The 24399-nt window shown below is 40.8% G+C and overlaps 2 protein-coding genes across 11 annotated transcripts; one reads left to right on the top strand and one right to left on the bottom strand.

Moving 5' to 3' along the window:
* The first annotated feature begins 888 nt into the window (after positions 1 to 888).
* On the top strand, positions 889 to 8357 carry LOC110980883 (uncharacterized). Of its 9 annotated transcripts, none has more exons than XM_022237929.2 (5): positions 889 to 993; positions 3537 to 3872; positions 4137 to 4284; positions 4917 to 5037; positions 5466 to 8357. In XM_022237929.2, exons 2-5 carry the CDS (start codon positions 3614 to 3616, stop codon positions 5727 to 5729), a joined length of 792 nt encoding a protein of 263 aa, XP_022093621.2. In that variant the 5' UTR covers positions 889 to 993; positions 3537 to 3613; the 3' UTR covers positions 5730 to 8357. The 9 variants fall into 9 exon arrangements, with proteins under 9 accessions (XP_022093621.2, XP_022093628.2, XP_022093622.2 ...); XM_022237936.2 differs by having other exon boundaries at positions 913 to 993; positions 3652 to 3872; XM_022237930.2 differs by having other exon boundaries at positions 934 to 1087.
* A 183-nt stretch (positions 8358 to 8540) lies between these two features.
* On the bottom strand, positions 8541 to 24371 carry atad5 (ATPase family AAA domain containing 5). 2 transcript variants are annotated; one of them, XM_022237920.2, is made up of 19 exons: positions 24227 to 24371; positions 22155 to 22223; positions 19828 to 21759; positions 19065 to 19392; positions 18348 to 18620; positions 17489 to 17676; positions 16646 to 16799; positions 16191 to 16403; positions 15505 to 15729; positions 15199 to 15381; positions 14724 to 14893; positions 14221 to 14485; positions 13569 to 13732; positions 13139 to 13232; positions 12430 to 12494; positions 11635 to 12036; positions 10269 to 10888; positions 9851 to 9994; positions 8541 to 9659 (listed from the first exon to the last, which is right to left on the bottom strand). In XM_022237920.2, exons 2-19 carry the CDS (start codon positions 22200 to 22202, stop codon positions 9518 to 9520), a joined length of 5610 nt encoding a protein of 1869 aa, XP_022093612.2. In that variant the 5' UTR covers positions 22203 to 22223; positions 24227 to 24371; the 3' UTR covers positions 8541 to 9517. The 2 variants fall into 2 exon arrangements, with proteins under 2 accessions (XP_022093612.2, XP_022093613.2); XM_022237921.2 differs by having other exon boundaries at positions 11635 to 12030.
* Positions 24372 to 24399: the final 28 nt, after the last annotated feature.

Genomic DNA, 24399 nt, shown 5'->3' with positions numbered 1-24399 from the left:
CAACAAGTACAATCGATACAACCAAAACACTTGATACAACTGTTACAATTGTGACAGTCCTCGCAATCATTCAACGCGGTTGAATAACTACAGTCATACGAATTAAAACAATCTACGCAATCTTTACATCTACCACAATTGATGCTAATGACGCAACCCTTACATCTAACGCAATCTTTACAATGGCGACAATTCTTACACAACTTACATTCGACGCAGTTATATAAATTTTTAGAAGCAAAACAACGAGAGCAATCTAAACAGTCCGTCAATCTCCGAGAACTAATAACGTCTTTGCAAAAATAACAATTCAAGTTTCCAGTTTGTTCTTCCATTTATACAAAGAGCATTTACTTAAGACGGTTGTGAACAGAGCCATGCTTTAAGTAGAGGTCCAGAGTTCAGGTCGGGCAAGTCCCGACTTGTTCGCAAGGGGAAATCCCTTTTTTGTTTGTGTAAGTCACGAGTTGTTTAGTCAGCCGGGGTCAAAAGGTGAGCGAGCGTAGCGAGTGATGGGTAAAAGAGATTTTGGCTCAGAATGTATATATTCGCCCGGTATTTTAGAGCCGGATTTTTTGGGTCGATGAGGTACCCAGGGAAATCTGGAATTCCAGATTTTTAGGGGATTCCCCCGATTTTTTGAGTCGATGTACTACCCAGGGGTTTTTGCTGAAAACGGCAGAAAAGGGCGTGTGATCCAGAACTGTCAGTTCTCTACTACTTGGCTGCTCTTTTGCCATAATGGGCGGCCTGTTGGAGACAACAGCTGACATGGCTGGTGCTCCACGACTGATGTTCGTTTCGCCGTTTAAAAAACGGCACATTAGTCTAGTCCCCTGACCCCAGCGAAGGTAATATTTTTATAATGGTGAAATGGAACTCAGACTACTAAAGTATCGTCAGATTGCCGACGCCACACACAATTGCGTGAAGCAGCCGGAACCAAACTATGTTTCCAAAATAATTACCGTGTGTGGATGTGTGGCACTGGCAGTAGGCAAAATTTTGCTTTTAAGTTTTAACATGTTGACCAATACTACTTTTGTATTCTTTTTAAAGGTTTGAACTGTCAGAAAAAGAGGTTTCGGTGAGATAGTTAGGGGGTTTATTACCTTATGTACCTTTAGCACCCTGTTTCTATTATAATATAAGGGAACAAATTCTACTTTTTCGAAGTAACTTATGAAAACAAGTTATTGGTGATATCCGCTTACATATCAGAAAAAAAAGAGAACTGGGCTTTTGGTTTTTGAGATAAAACGGCAGCGTACATGACCGCCCCGAAGGTAGCTGTGAGCTGTGAACGGCAAACAGTGAACAAGCAAATAAGCGAATGTAGTGTGGTGCCTTGACCTGGATGGAGATTTGTTTCTATGAATCCAAAAAGCCTGAGTCGGGTTACCGGACGAAAAACAAAATGGCGTGATTCGACTGAGTGGTTGTCTTTTGCCAAACTCGGGTTAGAAATTTGAAGTTTTCTTGCTTAAATATTGTTAGAATTTACCTAAACTACTTCTATCAGGATTGAGTAATGGTTCCTTAAGGTCAGAATGTTAGTTTGAGAAAGTGGACTTTGTTTCCTTATTGTCACTGATTATAGGAACAGGGTGCTGGTAATGAAGGCCATAGTATTACTAGTTAAGTCAAATAACGTCACTGCACTCAATTTTTACTTGGCCCAGTCATGGAGGATGTGTTTCTTCCTCCATGGCCCAGTGAAGCCCACCCTTGCTCTTTATAATTATCTTTGGCTTGTCATCCACCGGGCGGCGGACAACGAACCCAGAGTAACGTTAACTTCCATAACTTAGCCTAAGCTTACTTATGTGAATGTTCAGCACAATAAATAACTCAAGTTACCACAGTTACTCATCATTTGTGTAGACCTACATGCATGACAGGTCAGTTGCCCAACTCTGTCCTTCCAACATTCTACCCTTGCCATGTCAACTTGGCCATGCACAATGGGACAACTCTGCAGATCTCATCAGAATTGTCAACTGAATATTCTAACAAGCCACTGAAATAAAAGTGTGAGCACTGGGCTAGGCCGATAAAGTTTGTCTTATGTCGTCATTTGCATGGATGTGCTGACACCATTTCTAGACTACTGTAAAAGTTGTGCGTTGCTAATGCCGCATGTTCTACCCTAGAACTATGCAGTTTGTCATGCTTACCACGCTCCCACAATCATGAGGGCACAGCGGGCAGTTGTGGGCGTGATGAATGAACCCCATAGACTGGACCTGTAAACAGGCCCTACATATGCTCTGTCGTTGATATCCTCGAAGGAGTATACGTAAGGCTAGGTTTACTAGGGCTGAGTCAATTCGAATAATTCACTGTTTGAATATTCGACCTGCAAATCAATCGAATATCCGAATATTCAGTTGTACCAACCGGCAGATTGTTGATGAACAAACCACATACAAAAATCAGTTGCACTAACACACAAAATTGTACATTATAATCACTATAATAGCTTCTCACATCTAGGAGTATTTACAGCCACAACTTTGCAAGATTTAAGAGGCGAATAATACTTCTCCTCTTGAAAATTTCAATCCCTGTTAAAATTTTTTTAAAGAATAGGCCTAATTTACTTTTTGAATCGTTAGATTTCTATTGCTTTTCATTTGAATCTGCTTGAAACAAGCCACCATAGTTGAGTATTTCTCATTTAAAACAAAAGAAAATTCTCCCTTTTCATGAATTTTGCATTTGAATATTCAAATTCGGAAAATAATATCCAAATATTCAATAATCGATTGAATATTTGGATATTCAGATATCAGCACAGCCCTACTGTTTACGGGTCTGCCAATAGACTGGCTTAAGAGGGATTCATTCAATTGATTTTACTCACACCTTCATTCTCTGCTACTTGAATCTCTCATTTCTTCCCTTTCTGTGGTCCTTTTTTTTCTCTTTTTTTATTTTTAGTGTAATTTATTGCTTGTCTGTGTACATGTGGGACTCTATAGATTCCCATTCTAACATTTGGACACCCAATCACAAACAACTGTTTATAAAGAGGAGATTTGTAGAGTCCTACTTACTTGAACCACTTGTTCTACATGTATGCTTGGACTGTTGCTTGCCCACTTTCTTTCTCTTACAAAATGGTTCTCTCCAACGGCATTGGAACAGTTTCAAAGTGGGAGGGGAACCAGTTACGAGACCTTTCGGTGTGAATCACACATTTGTTGGGTTCGATAGGTAATTTTTATTTTTGATTCACTCTTGGAAATTAAAGTATCTCTTCAAAACTTACAAAATTTTATGACAGATGTGACAGGGATACAAAAATTGGACCCCAAATTTATAGAATGACCCTGATAGCAGCATGATTTCGTCAGAGCTGAACAAAATTCATTTTACTGGTGAAAAAGCTGCTCCTTTTAATCAATTAATCCACAATGTCTGATAACACGTCAGTGATTGTGGATAAAATATTTTTATAAATTGTATGTGTGTCATTACTGACATTTGTACAAATGATCGTACAGTTTTTTCTTTAATTTGGTACTTGACAGGTAACTACAAAATTTGATCAATGGGTATTGTCTTCCTTTGGTGAGGAAAGAATCAACCTACCACCTCCACCACCAGAATGCCTTCTGACAGTTATTCCACTCTCTCCACCACCAGAATGCCTTCTGACAGGTATTCCACTCTGCATGTCCTTAGTTTCTGCCTCATCTGCCTGCTTCTGAGCTGTGCTGTGGAGCAAGCAGGCAGTACAGACAATGTGACAGAAGGGGTGAGGGCTAGGTACCCAAACCCCTGGCAAGACCCAGAGCAATGCCGAAGGACAGACACAGAGAAGTCTTGGATTTGTGATGTGGACGGAGTGCTTCCAAAAGAACACGGTAAGAGATAAAGAAAAAAGATCATCCGGTGATAACACCGGACGAACGTGCAGTGGGTTTGTTCTTCACTTAAGGCTTACCACGTACTTTGGAAAACAGACTCTTTGTATAAGAGAACGTAAAGACAGTGCTGGACATTTTTATGATCAGGTTGAAAAGGCTCGTTAAAAGTGCATACAATTGAGATACTGGACATTTCCAGGACAATATTCACCAGAAGTTTAATTTGTCTTGTTTTTTTTTTTTCCCTGGTTGTCGGTACAGCTGATAGCATTGATTCTCTCCTGGTCAGCATCAATGCCAATGCATCGTGCGTTTGCAACTGCAGCGGTAACACGACATTTCTGTTTGCTGACGAGGGATATGTGATGGGCGTGGCTGTGGTGACAAGTCTGGAGGAGGATTTATCTGTGTGAGTAGACGGGATGACGGAATGGGTTGGTTTTGGCAGGGTTGGCATGAGTTGGAGGAATGGGTTAGCTTAGGTCAGGTTGGGATCAGCTTGAGTCAAGTTGGGCCGGGCTGGATGAAGTTGGGCAGAGCTTAGTTGGGTTAGGATGGGCTGGTGTGAATTTTAATGGGGTGGACTTGGGTAAGTGAAGTTGGTCGTATACTGTGGCTGGGGCAGATTTGGAAGATGACTACACATATTTGTAGACTGCTGGTCAGTTTTCCCTCAACTAGACCACAAAGTAAAATTAGGTTGGATTAAGGCTACAGTACGCTGATTTGAGGTTGGCTCAGATTGATTTTTTGAGGAGTCATGGTGATGGATTGAAATGGGTTCAGCTGAGATTCAGTATGACTGGAGTGTACAAGGGTAGGGTGGGTTGAGTCCTTGGTTTATTGTAATTGGATCTGGATAATATTGGGTTGGGTATACATGTTATTGATTGGGCATTGAAGTGGCATAGATTGAAATTGGCTTGGCTTGATGTGTGCATGCTGACGTCTGTCTGGAGGGATTATTCATTGTTTAGGTCTTGGTTTAATGCACTGTGTTTGATTGGCTATTGAGATTGGGTACCTTTCCTTATCATCCAGTGCCAATCGGACTTATCATCTAGAGAGATTCGGAGAATCCATCAGGCAAGACTGGTTTGCTAACCGCACTTGTGATGACAGCATCCTTATCCTGGTACATTACATGTACAACTGCTCAAAGGTAAACAGGTCAATTCAGGGTATGGAGCATGAAGGCAAAAGTTCATTCTAAGAATCTTTTGGGAAGTAAATATCCATTTGGTCTCCTCACATGTAAGTAGGTGGAGAGCTGAAGCGCTTTTGTCCCCGGTGGTAATCCACTCGTGCTAAATGCCACAAACAGTGGCACAATCATTCAAAACAATAACGGATTTCCTCCGCTATTGACGACTGAAAAAATGTTGGCAATTCCCAGCAGCTCGGTCTTTTGTTCTGAGTACTGTCTTTTGTTACAAGGCCCATTTCCCTTTGTCCGGTTTCGGGCACCCCGGCTATGCGTATAAAGCCAACGTCTCCGAAACCAGGCTCCCGGCAGCAAGTGGTTAACATTGACTGTCCTCCATGCAAACCTTCCAAGATATTGGTTCTGTCTTCAATTTTGTGCCCCAGATCCACATCTCCATCGGTGTTGCTTTTGACAACCTTCTCTCCAGCCAGTCCCTGTCTTCCATTTACGAAGCTGCCCAGCCAAGCCTCGGCACGGGAAACATTGGGCAAGCCCTCCCCATCACTGTCCAGAAGCTGGACGCAGTCATTGATAAGGCGATGACCACGCCCACTGAGCCTCCACCCCCAAATAACTTGGTTTGGGGAATACTCGGTGTGATTGCCGTTACGTCCATACTGCTCTTTCATTACTGGATCAAATACTGATTCCAGTGATTGAATTGATTCAGATTTTATTTTATGACTAAGTTTCACGTCTGTAGTTTTGTATTCCCCTTCACAAAAGCAAAGCCAGACTGTCAGTGTCAAGATATCTTTCAAGGTCTGGTAGGTGAAACATCTTTAAAAGTGAAGAGAAAAAAGTAACAGTTGCTTTGTAATGTAACATTTATGAAATACACTATTTTGATAGGTACAAGAATACTGTCTGTAATTTTGTTTATAATCTTCTGAAAATGAAAAAAGAAAATGTGCAATCCTCAGTAAACGTGTTTCCAACCCTGAGATAATTTTAGTCCATTTTCAAAGAGAAGGGCACCTTTTATGATACCCTGTACTTGTATATACTGTGACCTAGTGATGCCAAGATCAAAATTCCCATGAACTACTTTGAAATAATGATTGAGTTAGGAAAAAAATTCATATTATATTTTTTACTGTCACTGGAGCATGTACCTCATCAGTTGCATATACTAAATAGTTGCTCTGGCAGTTTCAATCTTTAGTTTTTAGTTTAAGTTTATTTCCAGCTTTTCAGTTTCGATCAACATTAGCTAGGACGAAATGGAGAAAGTAGTAATATTTGGTATTCACGTTGTTCTACCGGTCCATCTTGTGTGAAATCTGTGACTTACATGTACTTCACACAAAACAATCTTCCACAACCGCAAATTACATGTAGATGTACAGAGGTGTGAGTGACCAGTTAAAAGCAAAGCTGAAAAAAAAGCTGTCAAAAAGCTGAAATGTAAAAAGTTCTCATACAATTTCTGTACAGACCAGGTGTACAAAAATGCTGCAATTAAGGGTCAACATCTAAAGGAAAAAATTTTCAGCTAAAAAGCTGAATTCTCCCACCCCCATTAGAACAAAAAGGCGTTTGGCTGGGCCACTTCAGTTTGAACCACGCCCACTGCACATGCAGATACATGACCATCGTAGGTACGTTAGTTCACGGTAAGTCGTGCAGTACCATTGACAGATCACATGCCCAACAATAATGCACGTGGCATCTGTCAGTTTGAGCTATTTCATATTCTTCACTCCATTTCATTTTATAAAGGAAATGGGCTCAATCAGCTCAAGAACTAAAGCCCAACGTCATAGCTCTGCTACAAGTACAACCAGTGCTGTAGAAGACTCCATCACAAGTCCCTTCACAACAGTGTGGTATTTGTTCCCTAGTACCTTCCATGTACTCACACTCATGCAGTACTCATACTCACACAGTACTCGTACTCCTGCATTACTCACACTCATGCAGTACTCATACTCATGGAAATGAACTCCACTACAACACTGCTTCACAAGCCCTTCCAAAAGACCAGTTATGAGTAACATGGTGAACAATGACAAAGGAATGCTCATATCACGGTTCATTTGAGTAGTTTGTGACTTGGTTGGGAATGGATGACTTGTGATGGACTTGTGATGTAAAGGACTATGACACTGCTGCTTACCCCTAAATGTGATATTCAAGATAAGCATTCTCAGTGGTGACAGAGCTCATTTAGAAATTGGACGCTGACCAAGTAGGCACAGAATTCTTGTGGATGTGTACATGTGTATACATGTAACCCAAGTTTCTGCGCTGAACAGTGAAACATTGTAGCCAGTAGCACTGAACTGTCTACTGTGGTCAGCAGACTTCTATTCTTTTTCCTTACAATAAGCAGTACCATGAAATTGAGCCAGGTTTACCATGATATGCAAAATAATGTCAATTGTGGATATATATTTTACAGAGTTTACTGTATTTATAAAACCCTGTCTTTGCCCGATTGTGCCTAGTGAGTAGTTTCATGTGCCAGTCTAGTCTTCCATTATGAGATTGTACACAGAGTAAAAGTATACATTGTATTTGGTTAATTTCTTAAATTAGAGAATGGCGATTGTATCCGTGACACTGCGGTGGCAGTGGAGACAAGAAGATTAGTGGTAATAGTACTCTGCTGTTGAGTGTGTTGGATGTGAGGTAAAAACCACTCTACAATAATTACATGTAGTTATTACCCAGTGTTATCTCAAATGAAAATCTCATTGAAGTCCCGAATTTTTCCCAAGTTGGCTGTCCAACAGAAGGAAGTTTTGACAATGCGTGAGCTGTGGCAACATTGGGCAGGTTTTATTGAGAACTGTGACAAACCAGACATTGCCTGCATCTCTTGTTGGGTGCCTTCTTCGTTATGGCATGTTGAATGAAGTTCTCATGGACACCCATTTAAATGTACCACACAGGCAATAACAACCAGGTGTTCACCGGTGTTTTTTTTTTTCTAATTGTCAGCCAGTGTGATAACCGTCAAACATTCCATTGTACGTGTATATGAGATATTGATGAACAGTTGTCAAATTGATGTAAAGATGTAATGATTATTTACATTGTATTTTGTGGGTGTATAAATGAATCTGAAAATCTATTTTTGAAGAAAATGAATTATTACCATATATGGCGCGGTGTGCAGTGTGATGCATAAAATGAAATTCTCAAATGTTTTACTGTAATTTCATTCAGACTTGCAAATTACATGTAATTATGAATATTTCATATTTGTTTTGTCACCCTTTGTGCGAATAGAAAAGTTTTGAAATAAAACATCCTTTGGAAGTAAAAAATCTTTCCATGCCTGCTTTCAAACTCTCATGATTTTCCGAGGACCACTCTTGATTAGAACTGAGCGATTCCTAAATTCTTTTGGGAGTTTCAACATGATTGTGTAGTCTTTAGTGGCATATGCATTTGTAAGAAAAAAACTCGAGACAACTATCAAATTAACATGAAAGTTCAACAGGCCAGGCTCTTCATCAAGAAACAAATTCATTTTAATTTTTGGGTCCGAGTTGCTTGGGGTTGAATCAAAGATCAGATACTGTTGGCACACATTGAAATACTGTCATGAAACACTACATGAAATTGCTACTCAGTTGTTTCAGGGAAAGAATTTGAAAGCACAGATTCCCATCTACTCATCTCCCCCAAAGTTTTGATTATTACATACAAATTTCTTATTTGAACCTTTCAATGCATTACTAATAACAGAAAATTAACTACATGTACTTTTTGACTTTTGTTTCATATTTATTTAATTTATAGCAAGCATGCACAGTAAAATTTTGTTAAAAATATAACCTTTTCAAAGTCTCAATTTAATTACAACCAATTTCAAAGTGCAAACACTGATCTTCTAATCAACGGTGGAAAAACTTCATTTTATCAAACAGGATTATGTATTACTATAAACAAACTTCAAGAATGGTGCATTCTCTCCTCAGACGATCCTGATTAAACCTCACAATGAAATCTCATTTTGGACAGAGTTGAAAAACATCCAATCTATCTTGTTTTCCCATATGCATGTACTCTCCTTCCTGCCTGTGAACAAACACTGTCAATATTAACAAGACCACTCACCGGGGCAGACATCTCACATCCCTGTGAAAGGGACAAACTCTAGCACAACAGGAAATGTGTTTCTTTTACGACAGCTTTGATGTCACTCGGCATGTATTTCTGCAGGAAATTTTTTTGGAGAATTTAAATTGCCTAATGTGTGACTAGATTGGGGGCAAAAATGGCTGCTTTACAGAGCTCTGCAAGCTTTGCAGCACTGAGGCTCCAATGCTTGACAATCATCCAGACTGTCTTTGGCGTCAAATGAAAATTTTTGTCTTCCGTATTTGACATGGTTAGTTGTGACCACTTAAAGTGCGTGCTCAAATGAGACAAATCCATTTACAATTGAAATGTGTTTCAGGAGGCTCTGGATCAACCTTGATCATGATTCACATGCTACGTCACAGTTTTCATTTGATTTATTATCTTCTCTTGTCGGCTGCTTCATTTTCATGATTGAGCAAAGGGAGATGTGGTCTGTCGTCTTGAGATTCAGGGAGATGGAGTCGAGGTAGTGCAGGAATCTGGCAAAAAAAAACAAAACAAATAATGAAAAACGTCAAATTATTTACCGAGTGTCTTAATGTCGAACAAAATTGTGAACATTTGGGTCATCACTTTAAGGGATTACAGAGGGCCATAAAAGCCACGCCAAGTATGGAACTGACATTCTGCATGTTGCCATATTAATTTTTTCCTTTTACATTGATCCTACCTTCGTTTGATCTTCATTTCCTCTCTTATCTGCTCTGATCTACAGATGCATCGTAGTGTCGGCAGATATTCAGTGGCCAAAACTCTGTGATTACAGCGCATGGACAGAGGTAGTTTGTTGACCAATGTCGAGTAAAGTTCCGGACTGAAAGAAGGAATACCAGAAGAATAACTTTGATTGCAGGAAATTGATACTGGAAATTACTGGAAAAAAATGCTGCAAATTCATAATTTTTTTGAAGCACGCAAATGCTTAGTAAGAGCTAAAACAGATGTCCACACATATGTTACACTTTTAATGAATTAAGTCAAAATAAAACCTGGTCTGGTTTGATGGCTCGCTTAATTAAGTTACAAGAACATTTTTTGTAAACTTTTCATTATTTAAACTACAATATATTTTAAGGACAGATATTCACCATTTTGTACAATCATCTTGATGGAGCTTAAGGCAATCTTGACCCAACCTTGGCTCAATCTCGGCTGGGTTTTCAATCACTGTTGTCTTTTGTTCTTGGACACTGCCATGGATAACATCGTCTCGCAGCAACTGATTGATTTGGTTGACTGATCTGTCATAGTTGCTATGGCAACGGCTAAAACTGGCTGCTTCCAGGAGACCCCTGATGGATAACCTGCTGTCTTCCATTACATAATTAACATCTGACTCTGTAGGATCCAGTGAAAGTGTAGGTTTGACCTTTGCACCCCACCAGCCACTGTCACCTCGACCCTTCCCATCATGCCGAGGGGAGAGTGTGTGAGCGTCAAAGAAGGAGATGTCGTCTGCAAATGCAGCCAGTGAGGTGACTAATCTGTGGGTTAACCGAGCAGTTCTGCCATTGGTGCTCTGTGCTCTCAACTCTGACTGTGACTGGTCAATTGAACTTTCCTGATTTGCACAACCATTATCCCTCAAACTTACTGGAGGCAGTAAAGTGTGAATATTTCTGAAGTACACAGATGTGTCGTTTTCTTCCTGGAATCTTTCAGTAATTGTGGATCTTGTGTGAAGGCAGGGTCCATCTCTTCCTTGCCCCTAATAGACAAAAAAAAGACAATGTTCGTCAAAACTGTATAATAGTGTACTTTTACCTCCTTTTCGAGCCAAGAAATGCCATCTTAAGTGAGTGAATAAAATTGTGATTAAAAACAAACTCAACAAATCACAGTATTGCTATTCAACAATTCTAAATACGTTGTTCTTAAATTGAATAGCTCCTATAAAGCTAGCACTGCAGTTGACGAATATTCAGATTCAAGATCTATAGGGACCTCATGAACCATAATCATGCATGCCACACAAACATGTCAGTTACACTCTCGGGGCCCAATTTCATGGCACTGCTTACTGCAGAATTCCGCGCTTATGATCTCCATTCTGCGCTAACCGCACTAGCAGAAAAATTCTGCACTAACCCTTTTAAGCACAGAATTCTTAGTTACGGGATGTATGCATGTGCACAAGCCAAAATTCCTTGCTACTGTGCGAAATACTTTCACCGTAAGCACAGAATTTTCTGCTACGGTAAGCACCAATTTTTCACCTGCGGTAAGCAGCGCCGTGAAATTGGGCCCAGGTTACAACTAGATGTCGTTTGAACTTTCTGGATTTTCCACGTAGCATAGTTCATGAAAAATAAATTCACAGGAAAATTATCACCTTGCAATTCAATGCTGGGCTCTGAAAGAACGCGTTGTTGGAATAACAATCAACCTTGTCAAGATGTTTAAACTATTAAGTAATAAATGAAAAAGGCAGGGTACAAAAAAAGCAAATCTTACCTTTAGCACTGATGAAACACCACTCCTGTCTTCGGACAGATTGCACAATCCCAAAGTGCTCTCAAAACAATTGTTATGCATTCTCAGTTGTGCATGACCATCATTTTCTGCCAAACAATCTCCACTTTCCACCTCCCCACAACGACGGCCGAGAACTGCTGCACTTCTTTCCATGTTTTGCCTATCGCCTGGAGCTTTACTCTCCAGTTTTGCTTGATTCAAAATTCCCAACTCCCCAGTTCTTGATTCCTGTGCAGCTCCCGAGTTTACCCAGAACTGTCCAGCCAGCCAGCAGCGTCTGACATCGCTGTTGAGGAGCAACACAAGACGGTGGAGGTCAGCATGGGACGCACAGACATTCTCTGCCAGGCACAGCAGCTGAAGATGGGTGGTTAGCTGCAACTGACAGGAATCATAAAATAGAGGCAACCTGTTAGGACCTGGGCCAAAATTCTTTCGGCTCTGCTTACCATAAAAAAACTTTCATTAGTGAATCCTAACATTCCAAAAATTGTCAACACACAAAAATATGGTAAGGATGAAATGCCCAGGACTTTTAGGAAGTGTTTCAAAATGGGACATTTCATGAGAAGAGTGAAAAGAACCAAGATTTTGCAGTTGTAGTATGCCTGACACAAATACCTTGAAAATGCCATATTTAAGCTCCCAAAAGATTTTGAGCTATTACTCTTGACTTCAGTGACAAAATCAAATAGATAATTAAAGATGGCGGTCAAAGCATGTACTTTTTTTTAGAAATGATGTGCCACATAAGGGTGTAGATAGCACACTTACAGAGGGCGGTTTACGGAATGTCACCATTTCGTATCGCTCCTCAAACATATCAGGAAAGCTGCTATCTGCAGATATTGAAACAAATACATTGTTAGCTTTGGCCAGAAGCGCCAAATCATTTAGACATTCAAGGATCATGGAACATGTGCAGAAACCTTTCGAAGCTAGTCTTCTAGTTTTTAATCCTTAAGTTGTCAAACCTCCAAGTTTGATGCAACTCTCACACAACCTAAGGGTTCTGCTTAACTAAAAAGGAGCTGTTTTTAACCTTAACATATACCCAGCAAGAAATGAGACCCAGGGGTACCCCCCTACATGTCCAATCCCTATACACATTCCAGACTATTGTTACTTAACACATCCCCCAAGATGTCTGAAAGGAATTCCCCAGATTCCTGCGACCAACAACCAACACAAAGCGGGGGGGTTCTCTCCGTCTCATACCTTGCTGCATATGCCTTTACATTGCCAGCAGTTCAATGACAGAGTTTTTCTATCTTATTTGACATAGGGCAATCATCTTGAGAACACGTTCAAAGTTTTTATCCAACTGAACAACGCTGATGTTTATACAGTCTTTGATTACGTATCGCACAATCTGTACATGGACACTTTTCAGAGTGTTCAATTAACAGAAAACAGTTAAATTTTTTATCACCCAGCATTTGAAGATTTGACATTTATAGTTTTTAAAATGTCAATGGCTGACCTGAGGTGGTGAGTACAATTGGTCTCTTGGTGGTCTTCAGGAAGGTGGCAATGGCAGACAGGAAACCTTTGTCCTCCTCAAAAACAACATCAACCTGAGTCAAACAGGACAATGCAGAGTTTGAAAGAAAACCTCTGTGGCTCAGGCACTCTTCGGACGTGTGTTTACTAAAGCAAATGTTGCCCATATTTGCTAACAATTTACCACAGGTTTTCCCCTCCAAAAATATTGCAAATATTCGCAACAATTGCATGGGTGAAACACCACTTGACTTCCCCTTCCACATTTGAAACTAAAATTTCCTTTGCTGTCTTAACTTGCAAACCCCCCCCTAAAAAGGAACATTGATAAATTTAATTTAAAAAGAGACATTTCTTGTGGCCAGCATAACCTGAAAATGAGAGGAACGAAAAGGCTTTGAACGACTTACATCCTCAAACAGAATAAGTGAGGTACTGGTCAACCTCTGCACTGCTGTACTATCCTTATGTCCACCAGACACAACTGCGGAAGACTGCTGCAGCCGGGAGGTGCTGAGGGTCCTGGATTTAACCTGATGGACCTCAGATTTTGGGGTATTCTTTTTGGGAGGAGCTGAACATAAAAGGGGTAGGGAAATCAGAATGACAGAACAAGAGAGGATTTGAAATTCAGTTATTGGAGTCAAACTTATTAACAAGTGAAAATCTCAGACCAAAAACAAAATTTCATTTGAGGTTTTCAATAGCTGAATTTTCCTCTCATTAGCGTTCTCATATCCTCTCAAGATGGTCCATACATTAGATCAGTTCACAAGCAAATAAACACATAAAAACTGCATGCATTATTTCATTAAGACATAAATTATTGTTCAACCTAATAACCTTTATTGAACTTCTATGAACATGGCTATAAGTCTGGCTCTCAACTTGACTGAGAATTTTACACCACCTTCATCCTGTGCAAAGGAATTGTACAAATTATGTCAGCATGGCGCCTGTTCTTAATCAGGCTACTTTCTTACATATAAATCAGTGTTATAGTCGAGCCCATTCCAAGTCCTTTCACATCAAACTAATCAAGGTTAATGAAACCTATCTCACCTTTGACCTTCTTCCTACCCGGCTTGGCTGCTGCTGCATTTGCTCCAGCTTTGTAAAATGCCGCAAAGGCTTTTGGGATGGGCATCTTTTTTGCCTCTGGCTTGGTCGAAGACTTTGGAGGAGACTTGGCAGGGAAGAAGCTCTTGAGGGCGCCGCTGCTGTTGCCATGGTCATGCGCAGACAGGTGGTGTGACTGGGTGGCCTCTCCAAGGTCAGCCAGTATCTGCTTACCGGTGCGTTTAGATGATGCGTTCACCTCAAATACCTTCCCAGAATAAAATTACCATACAGAAATATTTCAGTGGTATCGAAACAAAGGACAATTGAATCCAAAATCTACAACTACAACACAGTAGCTAAAACATTAGATAAACTGTTTTCCTGTGGTTGAACAAACAGCAAGCATTTAAAAAAAAACAGAACATCATAAAAATATCCCACACAGCATCAAGAACTTTCTTCACAGGCTCACAATGTACACAAGCCAAGTTTTTAGATCTTACCTTGAAGCCAAGTTCCTTAGCACAAGCATACACAGCAGCTGTCTTGCCACAACCACAGGGCCCAATGATGAGCATGGCGTTACTCAGGGAGTCATCGTCATCTTCACTGTCACTGTTGTCACTCTCACTTCCCAGGTCAAAGTCACTGTCACTTTCTTCGAGTGGCAAGGCTGCAAAATGGACAGAAAAACAAAGATCTTCTGAAATGCAGCTGGTTAAAATTGAATCCATTTAAGTAATGATATGGAAAACATATATTCATGTAAGGAACAATGTTGAACACTGTGTCACACTGGAATAGGTCTTAAAATATGCATTAGCATTCGTCCTGTACAAAAGTATCAAAATGGGAAGTTTCATCATTGTCACATATAAGAAGCAAAATTTTTGTCGGAAAGGAATTTGCACGTAAGGTATCGAGTAAGTCAGATAATTTCTGAGTTGACAGTAATACTGTGAATATTTCTCTTCTTACCTGACAGTGTCTTGTTCTGATGCTGCCCTTGTTGCCTCTTCATTTTTTTCTTGATCCTTGCCGTTTTCTTCTTCCATTCTGTCAGCCACCCAGTTAGCCGTCTCATAGCCTGTGCATTCCCGATAACCTCGGCACTCGAAACAGGTTGGTATTTCTCTGTCCATGGTAAACTGGCAAGTTTCTCTGCAAACAATACCAGGAATACAGCAACTGAATAAATTCTTCTCTTTATATTATTCCCATTGTTTTTTTTTGGTGGGGGATGGGAAAGGGGTAAGGTGTGTGGGGTGTTGACATTCTACTTACCAGCCTTAGTCTCCACAATCTTGGCAGCTTCTGCTTTGAGCCCTTCTTTCTTTCCATCTTTCTCCGCCTCCGCCTTGGCTGCGGGTTTTCGTCTCATCCTTTGTGTCCTCCCCTCTTTAGGGTCTGTGACTCCACCCTCCTTCTTGCTGGCTTGCTCTAACTGTCTGGAGCTTCTCCTCAGCTTGGGTTGTTCCCTTGCATCCTCTGTCTCTTCATCCTCATCATCTGCAATTTAATAATAAACTGTTTGAAATGCTGAACTTAATGGTTATACAATTGAGATAGTAAAGTAAAACCAACAATGGCATGTTGACAAACACAAATCTACAGTCTTAATAATGACCTTGATCTTCGGCCTTTTTAGTCCAAAAATCAGTGGGTTTCCAGAGGATACCAAGACCAGCTCACATACCAAGTTTGATATGCCCATTCCCTCTGCAGGTATGGTGGAAAACCATTTCTGTTTTAACCTTTTAATGACTTTGACCTTTGACCTATGGAGCCAAAAATCAACAGGCCTTTAATGGACACCAAAACCAACCCAAATACCATGTACGGGGTTAATGAGCCCTTCTCGGGTTACAATGGGAAAGCTTTTAAAGAAACACACACACAGAGGACAAGGCAAACAGAGAGTGCTACTTTGGCTTCAATAGCAGGGCATACAAACGCCAAAGCCAACCTACCTTTTATGACCTGTCTGCTGCTCCGTCTCCTGAGCCGACTCTTCCCGACAGACTCAGCCTCCTGGTTCTCAGCAGACCCCTCTTGAGTAAGCTTCCTCCTCTTGGTGTTGCCTTGCCTCTCTGTGACCTCCGACTTCCGTTTACCAGCAGGTTTTTGTTCCTTCAGCTTGGTGAAACTGGAGTTGGCGTTTGGGCTGCTTTTGGCCTCCAGTGCTGTTTCAACAGGCAGCAAAACAAAGATGTGCACAGAGATATTTTAGGGAACATTCTGATGTCTAATTTAAAACAATTTTCTCTTAACACCCTGTGCACTTTTCTGTTCAGTGTCACCTAGTTTTTGGTAACTGAAGCTGTTAATTCAAAGAGGGTTTTCCAAATATGGAAAAAAGTCTGTTGATTTTGTGAAATTACGGAAAAAGTCGTAGCGGAGGAATTAAAAAAATAACAATCCTAACCTTGTGCTGGTTTGGGTACCAACGGTTCTCCTTTCCTTTTGGCTAGATATCGCTTGAAGACCCTGTTGACTGGGAATCGGGGATTGGCCGATTTAATCTGATCCAAGATCAACCTCTGGGTGTCATGGCTTAGTTCTGGATGGCCAGTAAAGTTCTAGAGGACAGAAGGAAATATTCTTTCAAATCATGATACAATATAGCAAAAGATGTAAATGGCAATAGCCATTACTCCTGAAAAATGCCACTAAGCACATGTATTCTGGAATTGAGAGAACATGACAAAAACGCGCAATGATGTTCTAGAGGAGTAATGTAAGCTAATAGCAGAAACAACTGCAAAAACTGCGCCACAATCAAGCGAAATGAGTGATTTGTTGACCCAGGCCAATTTATTTAAATTCATTCCTTTAAAAGGTCGCCTTCATTTCTGTGGAAGTCCAAACTAATAAACAACCTCTGGATCAACAGTAGTGGAAGTTGAAAATGAAAAAGATCTGATTTCGGACATGTTATTCTGTGATGTTTCTTCAAATAAAATTTGACAAAGGACTCATTTTGCTTGACTGCATTACAAAAGTCCTGCTCAGAAACAAAATTCTATGATCGTTTGATCTACCAACAGCAGCAAAGATTTAGAAAAAAAATCCATTTATGTAAAAGCATGAAAATATGTAGTCAAATTGATGATGCTGGTTTAAAAGTTTATTGCACGTTCTACGAAACGAACCAGCAGATATCTAATCATTTTTAAAAGATCTGGGCTGACATTTTGTTCTGCCTCTTTAAGTCAAATCAAAAGGGTGTTGTTTACATTGTACATGTAAATGCTGCTTCAAATCTTACCTTGAATAACAGGGTTTTCTCTCCTCCCTGGAAGCACCTGGTAAATTCTCCAAGTCTCATTAAACGATCCACTGTTTTCAAATTCTTGTCAAAGAATGATGTACGCTTTCCTTCTGCAATCAGGAATTTCCCATAACTACACGGGGAAGGCAGTTTCCACCAGTCCACGCTTCCTTCAACCTCTGGAACTGGATTGAGTATAAATGAACGGAATAAAGATCCTACAGAACCTTGATGAAGAGATGAGACTAAAGCAGTGCTGGACAGGGATCCATAACAAGTCCTCGAAAGTCCACAAGTCATTTTGCCTCAAGTCACAGTCCACTCATCCCATTTACCTTGCTAGCTGCAACTGGACTTGTGACTAGACTTTTGACTCAAAATACAAGATGAGGATGTCCAAGAAGGTTCAGGGAGGTCCAAAGGTGTCCCTGTTATCCTTCCATCCTCTTCTGTGATTCTTAACTGTCTTAGTCTTTGTACTAGGCCCATTTATCCATGTCGATTCTGCTGGGCCGGGTGACTCTTCATTTTTTTCTGTTTCCAAAAAATCTTTAAAATTTGTAACTTGGTTTGCTGGACGTTTACACCCACACAGATGACTGTCTGGTCTGTCTAATCTGACAGACAACTCTATTGACACCCGAGTATTTCAGCCAGGCCTGCCACCTTGCAAAGAGAGCCCAGATTGTCGGTGTTATGTAATTTTCTTTTGTTCCCGAACTGGCACAGTGCGCTGCTGACATCTTTTTGGGCTCCCAGCTTTGTGTATAAAGCCTATGTGCCCAAAACCAGTTACCCCGGCACGAAGTGGTAAAGTATGTAAGTTTAAAGAGGGGAAAAGAAACTCAAAACTCACCCATCTGAAGAACATGACTGACAGTGGGAAATGGTGGGTAAGATCGCTCCGCCTCAGAATCCCTGCTTCTCACAAACGTATCGCTCATATATGTATGCTTGAAAGTTCCTCCCATGATGGCTCCGCCATCACTGCGTACGCTGTCACGGCTTGTTTCATCATCGTCAAGGATGACCACAGGGCTAGTATGACTGGTCTGTCCATCCAGGGACTGCTGCTTTTTGGCAAGGGCTAGGCGGCCTTCTTTAGTAAACATTGGTGCCAATTTGGTTGCTGGAGAGTCAAAATGGAAGGCATTCCTTTCTTATTTGAGTAAAAAAAAAAATCAACTTTCCCGTCCCTTGTTTCCAATTATACATGCTAACATCAAATGCTAGCAGATAATAACTATTTGATTGCTAATGCTTAAAAGAACTCTGATAAATGACAAATCTGTCATTCTTAAAAGCTTCTAATTACTGCCTTTCAGCTCTAAGGATCTTGGCAAAAATAATGATGTTCAGTTGAACAGGTTTTCATGACTTAGGGCATAAACAAAGGTACATAATCTACAACAAAATAATGCAGTAAAAATCAAAGCACTGAAGGCAACTCTTCTTTTTTGAATTTATGGAAAACACTTTCCAAATCATCATCAAATCAGCTTACATCAGGTAATATAATCAATCTATACGTTGATTTAAGATTATACAAGATGCTTGGTAATAAAAAACTTACCTTTCCTCTCTTGAACCTCTTCCATGACTGCCTTCCTCGATGCCACACCTTTTTTCATCTTCTCTTTTTTTATCCCATCATTAGCCACCTCTTTCGGGGAGATTCTCCTTCCTAAAACATTTGTCAGATCCCTCGGCTTCCTGGCTTGATCTGTTGATCCAGGTTTTGGCCTCTGTGATGTCGACAAGTCAAGTCTGCAGTCCGTCTCTGATGCTCCTTTAGCTCCTTGCGCATTCCGTTTGCTGTCTTTGGTGTGTGATGGGAGTGAGGATGCTTTGTTCATCTGTCGAGATTTGGCTCTCCTCAGTAACTGCTGGGCTTTGACATTCTGCGAAGATTTGCAGAGATGAATTTGATTACATTTCAGGAATATAAATCCATCAAAGTTTTTTTCTTTGTCTTGCTGATGCTAGAAATGCACAAATAAATTTGTGATGAGACAATGACTCCTTAGCCTGCTCCAGCTCTGTAACAACTTGTTGATAAATTCTTACACAATAAAGTTACGTAGGCACTGTCATTGTCTTTCTTCAATATTAAGTCTGATTTTAAAAAGTCAAGTCTGGAATTTGCAGAAAATACTCTGACCAAAAAAAAAATGTTTATTTATAAACCTGTCCATTTTTTTCCCCTGACAAATCAGTTTTCAGCTGAAAAACTATCAAAACAAATAGGGGCTTTTTGACATTTACATAACGATCAAATCCACACATCTGTTTCTCATGAAGCTGTACGAAACATGTCCAAAAATTAATAACCTTACCTTGATAATTTTTGCTTTGGGAGTTGATGTCATGACAACCACGTCCACCAGCTGGGAGGTCTTCTTGCATCCCCTTGACTCCTCTCGATCTCCATCGCTGCTACCAAATCTCTTTGCTTTTCCTCTCTTTCTGTTTGTGGCTTCTTTGCCCTTTTTAGTAATGTCTTCTTCAAACTCCTCTTCAGTATTCTCTGCCCACTGGCTGTCAAAAATGTTCTTCAGTGTTTTCTTTGCCCGTCTGCTGTTTTGGGTCTTTGGATGCGCTTTCAAACTGCCATCAGCCTCTCTTGTTGAAGTCTTAGCTTTAATTTCTGAATTGAGATCTAAACTTTTAAGCTGTTTTCTTGGCCTGCCACATTTGGGTTTAACATCAGATACTTTGTGGGCATCTTTGAATTTCTCGGTAGGTTCTTCCTCCTTCAGAGCTTTACATTCTGTTTGTTTTAGTTTCTCCGTGGTTCCTTTCTTTTGGAAGATGCTATACAATGTCTTAGTCTTCCTGTTATCGAATGCTGCTGAAGCATCATCCGTACTGATAATCATCAGATCAAGATCGGATACATTCACAACGACATTTGAAGTCCTCTTCTTTGTGACAGGTGTCTGCTGGTTCTCTGGAGACTGGCACAAATCAACAGTAATGGGAGAAATCACAGAATTTGGGGGCTTACTGCAAGGCGGAGAGTGCACCTCGGCTTCAATGGTGACCACTTTCTGTTTCAGATTTGTGAGTGGTAATGGAGAGGGTTTTTTTTCTGACTGATCAACAGATTTGGCTTCAAGAAAGTCTGAGTACGAAATGGTAAGCACACTATCGTCATCTGGAAGACAATTGTCAGATTTCTGTTCTCCTCTTCTTCCCTTCTGACCACGTGCCTTCTCTTGCATGGCACTTAACACTGTTTCAGTAGACACATCCTCAGTTTTGGTAGTTGGATTAGACTTCTTTGGCTTCTTGACAGTTTGGGAGGTTTTCTTTTCTGCTTGGGCAGATTTCTTTGGGTTCAATTTCTTGTCTTTTGCAGCCACTTCTGCATCATTCTGAAAGGGTTTCCCACTGCTATTTTTCATTCTATTTTCAGACTGACCAGCAAGATCAGTTTCTTCATCTTGATTCTCCCCCCTGGATTCGTTGAGAAAGTCTTGGTACGAGATTACTTTTGGGTGACCAGGTAGCTCAACAACCTCAAAGATGTCATCATCGGAGCAAGTTGAGGCAGCATCACTGTCCTGTTCACCTGATTCCATGACCTTAGACTCCGGAGCTTCATCCAGCACTATTCTTTTCTTAGTGTCAACTTCCGGGAGCTCCTTTTTGGCCATTTTGGTCCTTTTATCAAATTCAAAGTCATCAGAACTGGAGTCCTGATCCGCATTTTTCTTGCGCTTTTTGGAGAATTTGCCACATCCACTGGCCTTGCTGGTACTTCTTGAGGGGTCACCTGTGGCATTATTTTCACTTTTAGTTCCAAAGCAGTCAACACCTTGAATCTGAGCAGCTTTGAGAGGCTTATTGCATTCTTGCTTCAACCTACTTTTTGAATCATTAGATTTACATGTGTGACCGGATTTGAGCTTGTCCTGTTGTACAATGGCTTTGCAACTGCTTGCCTGTTTTGCTGCATTTATACAGGGTTCATGGAGCCCACCATCATGTTTCTTTTCCTCGGGATGGACCTTTGACCTTTGACAATAACTAGACGCATTCACTTCTGAGGTATTTTTTATCTCGCTGCAAGAAGGATCATCACTTGGGATATCTCTTTGGCTCGTTTTGGGACAGCCACCATCATCTCCTCGTATGAGATTATCCAGAGGACTTTCAGTTGACTGCTTAGGTGTTTTGGGTTTGAAGAAGGATGTTATCAGTGATGAATTCTTTGAAGCAAAACTGGACGGCAACTTGAGGCTGAGATCATCCTCATCCATGTTCTGGTATTGGAGATCAACAACTGTGATTTTTATCACTTCTTCAGAATAAAAAAATGAATTCATATATATATTTTTAAAAGGCATGAAATCTTGCAAGTACAAGAATCACATCCCTCTCACTGAAAGATGGAATTGGTACATAAAGTACTCTAGCGACTACCTCTATAGAATTCAGAAAAACTTGCAGTGCTAATTAGAAAATATCCTGGAGGGGCTATTAAGAAGATGAATCACACACAAACCAGCAAAATAGCTGTCACTGAATGTAATATAGGAATTCCTTCTCAAACTTCACATAAAAAATTCCTATATTAAGTTGTATAGAATTAATTGCACTAAATGTTTTTTTTTTGACACGTCAGCAAAGCACGCAAGTGAATATTGAGAAATCATACCTGGCCGTCAGTGGCCTTTGGAGATTGGGTGTTCATAATTCCAATCATTAGTCAATGATGCACTGCAGTCTGAAAAGGAAAACACAAACACTCTTGGTTGGGTATTCTTCAAATTATCATTTGAATATCAAAAGCACTGTGGGAAGCAAATGGGCAATGCTTGCCCCTTTTTCTTTCCTAGAATGCCTTTGTACCATTATTCAAAATCAACCATGTGGTATTGGCGATAAAACAAAAAGGCTAAATCACTTCAAGCTTAAACACTTTCAAGAAAGAATCCCATATAGGCCTACGGACGCCACTTTTTCCAGAGGATACATCACATCAACTGGCCTATTATTACTATAATACTACTAGGTTTGCGCCTCACGTGGCCGTGGGGAGATTGACGCAGAAACAGGGTCCCCAAATTTACAATCCCCCCAGCTAAAAAGGGAAAGTTGGCGGTGAAAATATTGATGTAAATTGTTATCACTTAGAGTGACTGATTGACAGGATATTATTAAGCTTTCAAGACCCAACCTCTCCTATTTTATTACAGTTCTCAGTTCCCGCCGCCGATCAAATCCTGTTTTAAAACCACAGCGTACTGTAGGCAACGCAGGGGATCAGGTCAACTCGGACCCAAACCAACTCGGACCTATTCCAACTCGGACCCATGCCAACTCGGACCCAGGACCAACTCGGACCCACGCCAACTCGGACCCAGTACTAACTCGGACCCACGACCATCTCGGACCCACAACCAACTCAGACCCACGTCAACTCGGACCCACGCCATTTCGGACCCACTTCGAGTCAACTCGGACCCACTGAGTCTTACGGTTGCATTACACCAAATACGCGCCCGTACTAGACCGAAATAGCGCCGACTCTTGAACCTCCGAGGTTGGCCTTCATTTTTTTCGCTGGAAATTCAAGATAATTTTTTTTCCACTTGAAATTCAAGATTATGGCCAGATTGATCACTTTTCGTTTCAATTTTATGAACTTTTTTTTCGCATTTTCTCTGAACCGGAAACTATTAATCCCAAATTCGGGATTTATATAAATAATTCTATGATCCCTCGTATTAGTGTATATCTGCAGTATCTGTTGTACGTATGCAGCATCTCTTATGTACATCAGAAGGCCTATCTGTGGCTTTTTATTGCAACAAAAACTTTGGGGGCTGTTTGGTGAAAGTTCATTCGATTTCTGCTGGTGATCTGGAGTGCCAAAAAAGAAACTTCGGCGAAAGGGCGTCAATGATTTGGTACTGTCAATCACACTCCAAAAGCTGCTCCCATTGGTTGTCCCAAGCTCCCACTCCCCGATCATAGGGTTTCAAGAATGGAAGGTGACAAAATCAGTCTTTATGGTTAATCACGCAAGTACCTCGGCAGCTAATACCTGATTAAGATTCCAGATTACAAGCGGCAAATAAGACATCATAGGAAATGTGCCTCCATAAAAATACGACGCTTGTCGGTTACTTATCACTTGTTCCAAGACATCACTGATATCAAATCTAGTCCTGTACGGTTTTTTAACCACCATGCCTGTTCAAACTCGAAAACGGAGAAATTCTGGGAATCCTGTGCCACTGTTTCCCTGCATAACATGTAGAGAGGACGTTAAATCTCGGCAGCATGCAGTGCAAAAGTGTCATTTACCAAATGCTTAAATGTAAAAGTGGACAAAATAAAAATGCTTAAATGTAAAAGTGGACAAAATAAAAATTTTCAACAAGTTATAATCACGCTCCTTGGGTTGGGTCCGAGTTGACTCATGGTGGGTCCGAGTTGGTCGTGGGTCGGAGTTAGTATTGGGTCCGAGTTGGTTGTGGGTCCGAGTTGGTCGCGGGTCCGAGTTAGTATTGGGGCCGAGTTGGCATGGGTCCAAGTTGGTCGTGGGTCCGAGTTGGCATGGGTCCGAGTTGGTATGGGTCCGAGTTGGTTTGGGTCCGAGTTGACTCGAAACCCAACGCAGTAGTGCTTTCAACTTGCCAGTGGCTACGCTACGCTACGTGAAGCCGAGTATTTTGTGTTTTCTTTACAAGTTTTACCCACTGATCACTCATTAAAACTTACCCACTTTGCAGATACCAATAGTAACTTATTAAAAATGGGATTTATTTTCACAAGAATTCAGCCAAACCATGGCCAAACGATCAAACCCAACTTAGACCTGTCAGTTGTAACAGACATTATTCTCAGCTCAGAAGGCGCGCCGGCGCGCCAAAAGATTGTGCACTTTGACCTTC

The sequence above is a fragment of the Acanthaster planci genome, linkage group LG07 (assembly GCF_054643075.1).
Source record: "Acanthaster planci isolate LZ-2023a linkage group LG07, COTS_SCS, whole genome shotgun sequence".
Classification (NCBI taxonomy): domain Eukaryota; kingdom Metazoa; phylum Echinodermata; class Asteroidea; order Valvatida; family Acanthasteridae; genus Acanthaster; species Acanthaster planci.
This window is presented reverse-complemented; position numbering and strand designations above follow the sequence as displayed.